Source organism: Xiphophorus couchianus, chromosome 13 (genome assembly GCF_001444195.1).
Source record: "Xiphophorus couchianus chromosome 13, X_couchianus-1.0, whole genome shotgun sequence".
NCBI lineage: Eukaryota > Metazoa > Chordata > Actinopteri > Cyprinodontiformes > Poeciliidae > Xiphophorus > Xiphophorus couchianus.
The window spans coordinates 28,220,363-28,234,638 of NC_040240.1; the positions used below are offsets into that span (position 1 = coordinate 28,220,363).

A 14,276-nucleotide genomic window follows, 5' to 3' on the forward strand; every position below is an offset into this window, starting at 1 on the left:
AGGGGTTCTCCAGGACCTCCATGATGTTAGATGTCATGCAAACAGGTCTATAGTCATTGATGACTGATGGGTGAATGCATATAGCCTAAATGCAACCACAAAGAACAAATGAAGAATGCTAAATCCGAAGTGGCAACCAAGCCAGAGTAACGGTAAATTACGTCTTAAGCTTGCTGCTGTAGCCCCTGAACAGCAACCACCAGCTAAAAGACCCAGATCTTGTGACAGATAGAGCCCTTTTCATATGGAGCTCTTTATTAATGCTGTTTAGCAATACAAACACCTGAAGTAGTGGACACAGCCACAGCCACCTGGGAAACGAGGCCACTTCCCTCTGGACTGATAAACTGCACCTTTACCGAGATCATTATCCAACATCTTGTTATCTTAATGGGCGGGGGATTGGATAACAGAGCCGCAGCACTGCTATCTTAGGTCTTCTCATTTACAGATTAAAAAACGAAAGTGCGGCCCATTAATTATTCAGCTACAATCCAACTCCTTGTCCACCTGGCCTCCTCCTCTTTCTCGCTCTCTCTCCCGCCCTCTCTGTGCTCCTGACATCAGCTGGCGGCCTGCCGCTCCGGGCCCGGCTCTGAGGCCGGGGCCACACTGTTTTGGGTTGCTTAAGCATTCAGCACAGCCATGGTGGTGTGTGTGTGTGTATGGGGTGTGTGCGCGTGGGTGTGTGAGGGGGTTGGTGGTGGATTAGCTTTCGCTCTTAATCGTGTTGACATCTTATCACTGCTGTGGAAAGTGGAGAGGACACTGGAGACCCTGGAGGAGAGGCAGGGAGGGGGGTTTCAGTAAAACGAGCACAGGTAGAGTGGGGACCTGGAACAGGAGAGGTGTGTGTGCATGTGTGTGTAAAAGAGGGGTGATATTTATCCAGTTTATCCAGTGCAGGCTATTACTTACACCTCAGGTTCACTGGTGAAAAACGCCTCAAAGTTCAGCAAAAGGACTCGCAGTGTGCAGACGAGAGGGAGGAGAGAGGAGGCACATGCTTCCTGGAACGTCTCCGTTACCTCTGAAGATGTTTATCAGAAAAATGCCACTGGCTGTCGTCACAAAACAATCATCACAATACAGGTCTCATTCCAAGATTACATTATTTTTCTATATATAATTAATTTCTATGTAAGAAATTAGCTGGTTACCAAAAATTACTTTTTTAGCTCTATTAGCCCTAAGTTTTTTGTTTGTTTATTTTATTTATTGTATATATTTGACTTTTTGCACGGGAGTTGCAATAGAAATTTCGTTGAATCCTGTTCAATGACAATAAATGCTATCTATCTAAGTGGAACAAGAGTTGAACAGCTGAAAACTCAAAAATTTGTTTTTTTTTTTCCTGTCAGTGAACACAGCATGCTAAGTGATACCTGGCTGCGCTGACAACAACACTCTCTGATCTGGAAAAAACTCAAAGGTAGCTCTTTTTCATATCAGTGAGGTGTTTGAAAAGAAGCAAAGAAACGTGAGAAGTGTTTAGAACCAAACTAAACCAATCTTGACAAATGTTTATTTCTTTTTAATAAATCCTATAGTGGTATAGATTTCTGTACAGCAACGTGTTACCAGTGATTAAAATTAGGGCAACATATTTACATATTTTTCATGTTATATAACAATGCCCTGTGGTTAGCTATAATTCATACAACAAAAAATCGGTTCTCATTGTTGCAGCTGTGTGATGAAAATCACTTCATTTTGTTCTCAACGTCATGTTGCCCAACTCTTTTTATCACAAAAATCCCTGGCAAACTTGGAGACCTTGACGGGTCAGTAGGAAAACCAACATGACCAGGTCTTGTCTTGACTGGTCCACTTTGACCTGACCACACTGGAGGAAACAGCAACTTTGCTTTAAGTCACACACTTAGCAGCCTGATCAGAACTGTTAAGAGAGAAACTAATCACATTTTTGACCAATTTCTGGATTGGAATTGGTCAATATACGTTTAAATATACAGTACAGACCAAAAGTTTGGACACACTTTCTGATTGAATTCAATGAGAAGGTGTGTCCAAACCTTTGGTCTGTACTGTATATATATATATATGTGGACACACAGTATACACAGACACACATAGGACAAGCAACCATGGACACACACTCCACTCGTACCCACAGATGATCTGGAAAGACACACAAACTCCATGCAGAAATCTCTCAGGCTGGGATTCAACCGAGGCCACCTGTGGCACTGGGCAGACATACATGCTAACACCAGTTTCAATTTTAATTTAGTTCAGCTAATTAATATGGCAGAGATCCACAATCAACCAGCTTATGATGTGAACTTGATTACTTGCATGTCCGTTTCTTCATTTTACTATAACAGTTCACACAAATCTGAGATCGGATATCAGCCAGTAAATTGTGATTAGTCCATTTCTAAAATGTTCTCATTTTTACATGCAAGAGCCGGGAAAAACTGTATATGTGCTACACATTTTAAGTACAACCTCAAGTGAGTCAATAGTCAACTCTTATGCAGTGAGAATGATGCATATAAGAAAATGTAATTAGGCCAGACATAGGACTTTTTTACCCTCAGGTAACTTACACTAAGCATTTATAATGTGCTTCTCATTAAAGCAAACACTTGGCTGGGTATCACACCCTGAAGCTTCCAAATGAAAGGCGACACTACATCACTGATCCATGGCTGACAACCCTGAAGACGGCCGCCAATCTTCTTAGAAGTGGCCGTCTGAGTTAGTTCACCCTGAGGGCAGACTGTGCAACGCTCAGTGATAGTGCAGAAAACGACTGAACAACTTTTGGTTATTCAAAAATCTAACATTCACTGCAAGTTGAATGTTCTCTGATTCACTGTGTTCACTCCATCACGCTCTATGCCTGCATCTTTTCCTGTCACACACACACACCCTCCATAAACCTCCATAAACCTTCTGATTGTCTTTTCTTTTCCTCCTGCAGTCCCGTATTCCATGTGTCCAATATATTCAGTATCCATCCTTTATACGTATCCAAACCATTCCAGCCTGATGTCACTAATGCTTTCCCTCAACTGAAGCTACTTTGATACAATTGTGCTCATAGGTTTACATACCCTATTAGAATTCTAAATTTTTGGGGGTAAGTTTAAAGTTCTCTTTTTAAACTATAATGACTCAGAAAACACCAAACTGGCCCAGATCAAAAGTTTACATACCCCCTAGTTCATCATACCACGTTTCTGATGTCATTATGATTTCAAAAGAGTAAACAGTTGTTTGATAGCAAATGGCTTCATCCAACCCCTAACCATGAGAGAGAAAAAAGGTTTTCTCATTCATATTCTCTGATAAATGGCCAAAGCATTTAAATAAAAAAACACCACAGGATATGAAAACTTATGAGCACAACTTTATTTCTGTATATATATTAGATTTTTTCTGTTGTTCTTGTTCTTTGTACAGTGCCTTAAAATGGCGTTAGTCATAAATTGGTGCTATACAGATAAACTGAATTGGAATTAATTCAAAGGGGAAAAGCATTGGGTTCCAACTGTTAAATGTTATAACTTTACAGCCAGACAAGATTTTCATGCTGAATCCTGCATGAACAGACAAACCAGTGAACACATCATGGACTGAGGATGCCAGGTCTCCTGAAAGAAACAGTCGTTTTTGAGAACCAAAATGGGGTCAGCGGTGACGGTGTGGTTCACATGCTGTAGCAACAGAACACACGGGACAATTAGACAAAAAGAGGCAGTGGCTGCACAAAGGCCTGCTCTGTTACCGTGGCAAACATGAAACCTTAACAGATAAGGCACAAACAGCAGTCAACAGCTACAACTTGGAAAACAAAACAACTCTCTCAGACTCCCAGTCATCTGTTGTGTTCCTCGCTGCAAAATATCCCCCGAAACCCAATCAGTCCCAACCCGACCATCCAAGCACGTGAGGAGCCCAGATGGAGCAGCAGATACTGCGGGCCCTGAGCAGTGAATAAGGGGAAAGTAGAAGGAGCGGTGGGACTCACCCCGGCCCGCTCTGAATAGCTGCACACAGAGAACAGGAGACGGAGCGAGAGGCAGAAAGGCAACAGAGAAGAGAATGAGAAGGTTTCAGATCACAACCACAACAAAGATGCTCCACTGTTGCACCAATCTTCTCACCATTCTGTAGGTCTGTATGGCCCAAACCTGACAAGGGTCCCTTGCTCCCCACTGAGATTCTGCTCAATAACAAATCAACAAAAAAAGAGACAGCCTGCTGGTTTCCTCTGTAGCCAGTCCTGCTGCTGAATTACTGGGTGTTTAAAAAACCTCTTAATGGATTCATGTCTTACTGCAGCAGCACAATCCCACACTGAAACCGTTCCTTCGTTAATCTGAGTTCATTTGATTCAGTAGAGGAATAAAACAAATTCTGTTAAATTGTTTTCAATGTTACCTTGGGTGAACAAAGTTAGCCAGCATGTAAGATATGCTTTATGATCTTTATTGTGATTTTTTTTTCAGTGCTGTGAGAGAAGAAGAAGAGAGGAGGAGGCTGGTCATCCTTTCTTACCTTCATCCCCCTCATGTCTGTTTCATATTATATTTACAGGTTTTTAAACAATGTTCCTCTTCAGAACAGGTTGTTCTTGACATCTAAAATTAAAAATATGTAGATATGCAAGTAAACAATTAGTCATTTATATATATTAAAGGCCAAAATTATTACTCAGTTAGGTAATTATAAGGGGAAATCTTATGCAAATCTGAGTCACTTTGATGGAAAAATCCATCCATCCATCCATCCAACCAACCAACACATTTATCCTCAGGTGCTGGTACCCATCTCCAGAGGTCCTGCGGAAAAATTTGCTTTTTAACTTGTTTATATTTCTTTCACTGCAGTACATTGTGATATTCTTTCCACTGCTACAAAATAAATCCTAAAATCTAACTGGTAAACCATAAAATGTCTCATTAACATTTAAAAAACGCAGCAAAACAAGTTGCACTAAAACAAGTTGCTCTAAAACAAGTTGCTCTAAAACAAGTTGCTCTAGAAAGAGCCTCAGATCAGAGGTAAACCAGGGTCTGTGGAGCTACAATAACCAGAAATTCAGACCAAAGCATTGCAGTTCTACTTTATATAGATCACAAGTGAATGACTTACATGTGAAAAGGAAGTTTTTGAAAGTTTCTGTATGATTGCAATAATGTAATGTTTTTAAATGCTTACAGTAACAATAAAAATTTTCGAAAGAAAAAAAAAAAACATGTGAAAAGGAAGGATTTAAAAGCATGATAAATCCACTTTAAAACAAACTTCTGTATCTTACAGAAAAGTTAGTTGTAACAGTTTTGTCTTATTTCAAGATATTTGCACTAGAAACTCAACCAATAACATTTGATAAGGTTTTGTTTTTGCAGTGTGCCTTTTGGATCCCGTCTTCTCCTTATAATTATTCCAGCCTTGTGTTTTTTTCTCTTCCCCTCCATCTAAGCATAACATGGTTTGTTCTGCTGTTGGTTTACAAATACATTAAAAATCCAAGTGATACGTAAAGGCGGTTATATGATGGAACCTCCTGGTAAAAAGGCAGAACACATCCCATAAAGACATGCTTCCATTAATGAAGCTGACATCCCCAACCTGACAGGACCAGAGTGGAGCTCTGCAGTCAGAGCTCAGCGTTGTTCTGACTATCCGTTTCGCCGCTGTAAGGAATAACAGCAGTAGGTCAACAGCTCAACCCCCACGCTGCGTCAGCCTGCTGCTGTCACGCGAAGAAGGAGAATTAAGTGTTTTGTGAAAGAAACTATGCTCTCCTCCTCACTGTGGAGGAGTGCATACACAGACACACACCCACGCCATAGTTGACCATTTAGTACCTTTGTTGTTGTGACTGTTTCCAGTTTTGGGGCATGACCAAGAGCCTTTTGCCACAAGACGTTTTTCACCCGTGTTGATCCATTGTTGCTCTGGAGACATTTTTATGTTTGCTTTGATGATTAATATTATTTTCCTAGAAACTACTTATAAGACTACAGTAAGAAAAAGTGGTTAAGATTTGGGTTACGCCAGTCATTAGAATATTATCAGACAAATAAAAAACACTTTTTATACAGAATTGTGGGCTTAGTGAAAAGTATATTTATTACCTTCTGAAAGGTTTTATTTGCAAAAGGTACTTTCAATCTGAGCGTCATTACAATAGATTTTCTAATTTACTGAGATGTGTCTAAATTATTACAATTCTAAATAAACTTCCTGGCATATTTAGAACAAATATATTCAATAGCATGGAAACACTGAGCTTGGATGACTACAAGCCCCAAGTCAGGCTGAATATATTTGTTTTATACTCTGTCCTCCTATTTCTTCTCCATTTCATTGACCTTGTCTGAGTTAAGTAAAGTTGTATGATTTCTTCTGTTCATTAACCAATGAACTGAAATATGAAGTAAGTTCATCAATGGAGCAGCAAACATCGGTCTAGAGAGAGTAGAAGAATATCACTTTGTAATACATCCTCCCCCCCTCAGCCTCTGCCACACTGACCTTCTACGTTTGATTTTCCTCTGTTAGTCCAGGCCTTTTTTGTTGCACAGAGATGACAAATCCCACCATGAAGTGTGCACCGAGGAGAGCCGTATAGATTATGGTCGCAGGATGAGAAAGATGGAGCGACAATTTTCTTTCTCTGCACTAAACTGTCAGCTGAAGCGGGATCTCTGTCATCAGCACTCTGTGCCACCAGCTGGTGGCAGGAAGGAAACAAGGATATGAGGAGGGCACAGGACTCGGAGGCTGCTGCGTGCGATCGCTCAGCCACAAACAAGCACAACAGAAGATATTCATTTCTGATTAATGACTAATACTAATAAACTATGTGGTACAGAAGAAACATCTTGCAGAAGCAGTCTTGCTATCGCCTCCAAAACATCCTGCATTATTCATTATTACACCAAGTGGAATATATTTTTAGCATTGTTTGTGTGTTTGTCAGCAGGAGACCTAAAACAACATGCAATCTGCAAAATACCCTGTGACAAGGATGGAGGTCGGGTGTGTGTGTTTGAGGGTGGAGTGTGTGTCATGCTCCTTTTACAAAGAAAAGACCAGAATGAGACGCAGACTTTTAGGTGAACCAGATCTTCCTGGACTTTCTGGGCAAACGGACTGGAGTTGGGTTAAAGTGAACTAAACTGGGCTGGTGTGAATCCATCCTTAAACTGGGAGCCGTGCCACTGACAGAGCTGCTGTGAGAGTAATAGTGGGAGGCTGTGGAAAAACATTGAAAAAATTGAAAGAGAACCAAACATTAAGTAAGAAGTTTTCTAAATCATTCCTCCTAAAATCTCTATTTTTATTCTCACCTTAGAATGCATGGGCATTTGCAGCCAGTATGACAAAATGCTCTACAGCCTGTGCAATTTGCAGCACAGTCCAGTCCTGTCCATTAAATTGTCAGGGTCAAGCTTGAGCATCCACGACTCTCCAAGTAAAGGGCACGTCATGCTCAGACCAAACCGAAACAGTGAAACAATAGAAATGAGTTTCTATAGCAGCATGAAAAAATATGTGCGCAACAACTTAATAGAGCCGCTGAAGCGATCCGAATTGTTAAACTTCCCCCAACATTCCATCCCTGTGTGTGGCTTTGGGGAGAAAAGAGGAGCAGACAGCGCTGGGAGTTCAGAAACACAACAGTGTGTCAGCCAGTGTGAGCATTCAGAATGCTGAGCTCATTCACAGGGGTTGTGGTCCCTCGCTTGTCAAACCAGTTCCATCAAGCTAATCCCACTGAGTCGACACCTCGGGACCCAACAAGAAGAGGAGAGAGAGGGGAGGAGAATTCACGGCTCAGAGTTTTGTCTTCATGCTTTGAGAGCTGTCAGCGCGAGCGACACGCGTGCCGAATCACGCCCTCCTCTCTGGACATCTTATGCAAACTAGTCCCACGACGTCACTGCCCATACTGCTCCACTAACGAAGACAGATTTACTGGAGACTTATACCTGCTCTGGTTTCTCTTATTCCTTAGTTTAGCAGAGAAGTGCAGGAAAAGCAACGTGAAGCTTTGCACCTTCACTACAAACATGTCCTGCTTGCTAACTGAAAGGTGAAAGAAATGCTTAGGTTTGCTTTTCTTTCTGCCAGGAGAATTATTGTGATGAAATCCATGCTAAGCAGCCGCTGCTGGTGCTGAGTTTTAAAATATTTTTGAGAGATTCAGCTGCAACTTGCACTGCTCTCTATAGAAAGGCTCCAGAGATGAGCTGGGTTTTTCTGTCTTATGTATGCCAATTTTTTATTGAGAAAACAGCAGAAGCGTACTCACTTTTACTGTTCAATGCGGGTAAAGAGAATTAACCCTGCCGGGCGTCCTAGACAGACATAGATTGAAAGAGGAGCGGCAAAAGCAAATGAGGTGGATTAGCAGAGCTAGCCAACAACTGATGGTGTCTTCCAGGTCATGCTGCTGTAGGATCTCTAAGTATAACCAGTTTGGGCTCATCATAACAGTCTTTGGTGTTACTGAGGGAAAATGAGTGAAGTTAGAAATGTTCAACTTCTGTGAACTGCTTAAGAAGCCAGTCAGAGGAAGCACATAGAAAAAGAAGAAGGAAGTGTTTTCTACAACATGTCAAGATGTGTGTGTGGGCGTGTGTGTGTGGCTCAGTCAGGCGGCCAGAGAGAGAGAGAGCATCTGATAACAGGAAGGCTGAATGAACTGTTCCACTCTGTTAAAAGAAGTTTGTGGTTTTCCAAAGGAAGTTCTGTCTCTTGTCAGAACTAAGGGTGAGGGTTGGAAACAATTTGAAGTCTGTCTTGACTTTGTAAGATTTGCTTGACTTTGGGTCAACACAGATGAGACTGTCATCTTTTGCATATGCATGTGCTTCTGGAGGTCCATATGCCATGACTCTGTTTTAACAATTCAAATGAGCTCTGTCCAACAAAACACATCAGCTGAGGCTGGGCAACACACTAAATGACACTTGCCAGGATCAAAAACACAGACATTTTTCAGTGCTTATGAGTCTGTACACACGCAATGAATTTAGAGAGCAGTTCAGTGGCTCTGGGCATGTCTGCTCAGCCACCCATGATTTCCTTCAGTTGTTCTCAACAGTTGGAGTGACTTTGACAAGAAACACCAGAGGCTCACTCACAAATCCATCAGCAGGCCTGGTACTCTTATGATGTGCTGTTGGTGGCACAAATTTCCAGGGTATGGGGGCTCAGAGTACAAAGCAACATATCCTGCAAAAAGACAAAGTTGTCTGTTTGTGGGAAATTACCGTACTGTCAAACCTAGAGAATCAAGAAATCCCATAAACAGAATGAACCAGTGGTGTCTCCGTATGCATACAAGTTTTCATGCAAGACGCAGAAACATGCATGTACATATACATGCAACATGTGTATGGCTGCATGTAATTTGATGTGTAATGACAGAAAAATGTAATGTTTCAATTGTTTCTGTTTGTTTTTATGATGTAAAACACTTTGAACTGCCTTTGTTGCTGAAATGTGCTATAAAAATAAAATGTAGTTTGATTTTTATTTGATGTGGATGGTTGATTGATGTTTTGTTGCTTATGGTATAATTAATTGACTTTTGAATAATATAAGTTTTTTTTCTTCAAACTTCTCCTTTTCTATCATTACAAAATTTTCATAGCTGTCAACAAAGTTACAGTGAAATGTAACATAAAATGTGGTTTAAAAAGTTCTTAAATCACATTCCAGATACAGGACCAAAAATGACTCGTAATGCACATCCAACATGTTTTTCTCATGTTTAATGTGCATCAAACATGCACAAACTGTTGAGAAGTAAAACTAAAATTCAAATGTTGCTTAAAAACAAGTTTTGTTCCACTGATCCAATCTCTGCTACACCTCTACAAAAATGTAAGGTCCTAAATAAAAGTAAGTTTTAATGAGGAACTCCTCTTAAGAAAAGAGGATAGAATGGGAGAAAATCCCTGTTAGTGTATCTTTACAATGTTTTCATTTATTCAATGTTATGATCACAAACACTACAGTTTTGCTATTTTATTAAAGATTGTGGTCATTTTCAAGGCTTGAACAAGCAATAAAACTGATCAAACCTGAATGAGTGATTGGGTGAATATCAATAGAGCTTAAAATATAAATGTATATAAATATGAGAAGAATCTAAGATAAAACACAAATATGCGCATCCTTGGAGCAGAAGACTTCCCTCATTCAAGTGATTCAAAACATTTTAGGAAGAACTGAAGTGGCTCTTTGCCTGACCTTCCACAATGAATGTACTGAACATGATGTAATGTTTGAACACTGATCAGTGGAGGAGTTTATTCCACAGCTTGGCAGATATCACTATATGTGTCTGAGCTTTCTTCAACAGGTCCTCTACATGCACACAGATGAAGCCCCCACTCTGCCTTTGGTCTATTTCTGGCTTTAATTGGCACATTCACCGGGGAGTAAAAGGCTCCTTTTGTTGTGTAAAAGCCTACAGCTGTACAGAACGCTCAGCTGCTTCTGCTCAACAGAAAGGCCTCGGCCCCGGCACAACACACAACAATGGCTTCACCAGGGAGACACAGAGATGAAAACATTCTCCTTTTACAACAGAATGTCACATAAATCAAATCCAAAATATTTTATGTATGCTTTTTTTCCCCACATCAGCATCATCCAGCAGCATGTTTGTTTCATCAGAAACTTTCCATTAGATGAACTGGATTCACTATCTGCCATAAAATGGACTCGACCACAGCCATGTGATGATCATGTACATATCTGTACAGAATGTGTCCAGCGTGCTGTTTGTCACTCACCCTGAACACTTCCGCGAGGTCAGAGGTCATGGCAGACCTTTGTGACTGTTGCTGGCTTCTAATGGAACACCAAAAGCTTGACTTGACCCAGAGAGCGATGAGTGAGCAGATCACCACCTCCCCCTGGGCCAAAACCTCCAGAGGATTCCTGACATTCCTCTGCTTCACTTACACACATCTGAGTCCAACTGCACAGGAGAATAGCAGCAGCCAACCATCCAGGAACTAAGTACCTGGAATACACCACTCACTTCCTGTACACACGAATCTGACATGCTGCCTTATCATTTTCAATTTAATGCAGTTCCACTCAGTTAATTTAATTAACTCCAATTCACAGTAAACTTCCTTTTCAATCCAATCATACAACCAGATTCCAAGTCAACACTGAAAAAACACAAAACCAAAAAGTTTTCTTTTTCTAGATTCTACAAAACTAACTTATACAGTAATGTTTCAGCAAAACACAAGAGCTTGTTTTAAGTCCATGATTCTTTAATATGTATTTTTTAGTACTAGTTCAACTAGCAGCTTTTTTTCACTTTTAACAAAACTTTCCATGTCATAAGTAAAAAAAAAAAATCTGCCAGTGGAATTAGTACATTTTTTGATAGGTGTGCTAAAAGGCTGTTGTATTGATTCTGGAATTACACAAAAATACAAACCCACTTTTCAAATGTTTTCATGTAAAACTGGTGAAAATAATTGACCATCCTTCTGTGTACGGCCGTGTGTTGGTCAGTTACAAAAATCCCAATAAAATGTGAAGTTTCTTTTTGTAATGTGAGAAAATGGGACAAGGTTAAGTTGTATGAATATTTTTTAAGGGGATGTTTAAATATACAGTTTCCTAGCAACAACTACTGAAAGTAGGAGCAGATTGGTAAATTCTGTGAAGGAACTGCAGTGAGGAGTGGAACTAAAGTATCAAAATGAATCAGATTTTCTGGATCAAATTTAAAAGCAAAGCAGGCCTTTCCTAAAAATAAGAACCATGTAAACAGATTTGTTAATAAGACCCAGTTTTATGCCTGCACATTTAAGAAAGTTTTATACATTCTAAGTATAATTCACAAGTAATTCAAATATCTTATCTGTGTTTAGTTAAAAGTTTAATTTTTAGTACCAAAAGTAATGATTATATGCTTTTTTTAAAGGTTAAATCTCATGTTATTTGAGAGATGTGGTAGATCGCAGGGCGAGTCAGATGTAAACTGAGAATGCTGGTTTGTGGTCATCAATGCTCATTCATTATGCCGTTTACAACTCTTCTTCGGAGGTTTACACAGAGACGTACAATGAGTTGAGCAGATGCTCAGTTCCAACAGGTGTTTGCTGATTGCTGCTGGCTAGTCTGAAGGAGTTGAGTGTAGAAGGCAGGGGAGAGCTGCTCTGTGAGCTGGAAGCTCAGCTTCTAGTGAGGGTTGTAATTGAGGGTTGTAAACCCTCACTCATCATCTTTAAAGAATAGCAGTTGTAATTTACAACCCTCACTAGACAGTATGAGCAGGTTTTACAAAACTATTTGGGTTAAAATGAAGTGACGACTCTACAGCTCTTCATGTCTATGTTATGTCAGTGTGGTAATGAAGAGACAACACAGGCTTTGAACATACACAGCTTGTTGATGTGTGTTGCAGCAGGCCAGTCCTACCTTGCAGCCCTCACACGCACTGACTCCATAGTGATATCCAGAGGATTTGTCCTGGCAGACGAAGCAGGGCTTGTAGACTCTGGGCGGAGGCGGCGGCGATGGCGGGCTGGGGACCAACTCCTCAGAACTGGTGCTCTGCGTTTCGATGGCTGCAGGGAGAGCAAACGAGAGGAGGATGAGAAGGATTCTGCTCAAATGACTAAATAACTCAGTTAGGGTTCTAGAAACCAAAAACGGACCTTTTCATTTTCAACTTGAAGGCAAAACAAGACTTTGTTGACAAAATTGTTTTCTCTTCATACAACACAAATGGGATGAAAAATAAATTCTCTGTGCAATATTTTAGAAAATGTGTCGTGCAGTACTTGTTAGGACAACTTTGCAGTTCATCTGTGGCTGTTGCTCCAGTGTGCTCTTGTTCCGGTAAATTGTACTTTTTATGTGAAGACATAAAAAAGGCCGTTACGCTTTCTCCTGTCTCAGTAGTTCAACTCCACTGAAGTGTAGAGTTATGTGACTCGGAATAGTTTAAGCACCAAAACCAACTTGTAGCTTTCAAGTTATTTTATTTCAGAAACAATACTAGTGGGCATATCAGGACCACATGATTTCATGTATGGACTTCTGAATATCTCCTACATGCCACCACATCTAAATAAATAATTTTCTTATTGTTGATTCAATCATCTTCAAAGAATAGCAGTGAAAATGTTCTGAAATCGGTTTCAATATTTCTTCAAACTACCCTGACCCAAAGTATCACTTAGTTAGAGAGTATTTGTTAAAACTGTCACTCTGTCAAGAAAATCAAAGATCAAGCTGCTCTGACTCCCAGTGCTAACTAGAAACAACCAATCAGAGCTAGGAGGAGGGTCTTATTGCTGTCAATCAAGCCTGTGCACCCCAGCCCCTCTCTCTCTTACTCTCTGCTATGCTACAGCATCTTCCTAACAAATACTTAGACTTGACAGAATAGCAACTGATGATGGTGAGTGATGAGTTTTCCTGGGACAGTAAGCTGTTTCTCTGCCTTAAGCAGCAGGTACACAAGCATGACTGATGACACTATAACCTTCCTCTTGGCTCTGATTGGTTGTTTTTGACCGGGAGCGGTGAGTTTATTCAGACAGGACTGGGAGCACAAGGAGGAGGTGGAGGAACTCAATCTTTTCATAGATTACTGGTCTCATACCATACTGTCATAATGTCAGTATAACAAAAATATGGAACAAAATATATATTTTTAGCAAAGTTACATACAGTAGCTTTAATAAAATCAGGCTCTAGCAGGAGCTCTGGTTGAACGCTGGAAGTACTTTAGCAGGAACACCCTGACTGAGCACTAATTCTATTGTTGTTTTCATCAAAATCTCTTTGTGAAAGTTTTCTTTACATTTTTATGTGAGCAGATGTCAGCATATAGATCCTGAGTGTAAACAGACATGACATAAATAGTATCAATCAACCAAGTTTATATGTATAGCACATTTCATCGACAAAGAAGTTCAAAATGCTTTACATCATAAAAACACAAAATACAGTCATCCAACACACAACCAACTGACTACCTAAGGTTATGACTGAATCTAAACAAGAAGAGGACTCTGTGCTGCATGTTCAGTCTGACACCAAGCCCATTGAATATAGCAGATTGAAGTAATTTCATAATTAGCACTAAATATTTGCAGAGATCTCTCCATTCAAACACAACCTTTCAGTCTTCCAAGCACCTCTGAACAGATTAGATTACATTCTTCCATACTTCAGAGTGAACCCAGTTACTGATGACAAGGAAGAAACTTTAAGAATTATTGTATCCTTTTCCC

The 14,276-nt window shown here is 40.2% G+C and overlaps 1 protein-coding gene across 2 annotated transcripts in view; it reads right to left on the reverse strand.

Annotated features, from left to right (window-relative positions):
- Positions 1–14,276, reverse strand: part of LOC114156538 (retinoic acid receptor beta-like) — a 145,266-nt gene that overhangs the window by 38,623 nt on the left and 92,367 nt on the right. For both annotated transcript variants that reach the window (XM_028037039.1, XM_028037040.1), the window contains one exon: positions 12,451–12,599. In XM_028037039.1, the coding sequence (XP_027892840.1) occupies positions 12,451–12,599 (149 nt within the window). The remainder of the gene's footprint in view (positions 1–12,450; positions 12,600–14,276) is intronic.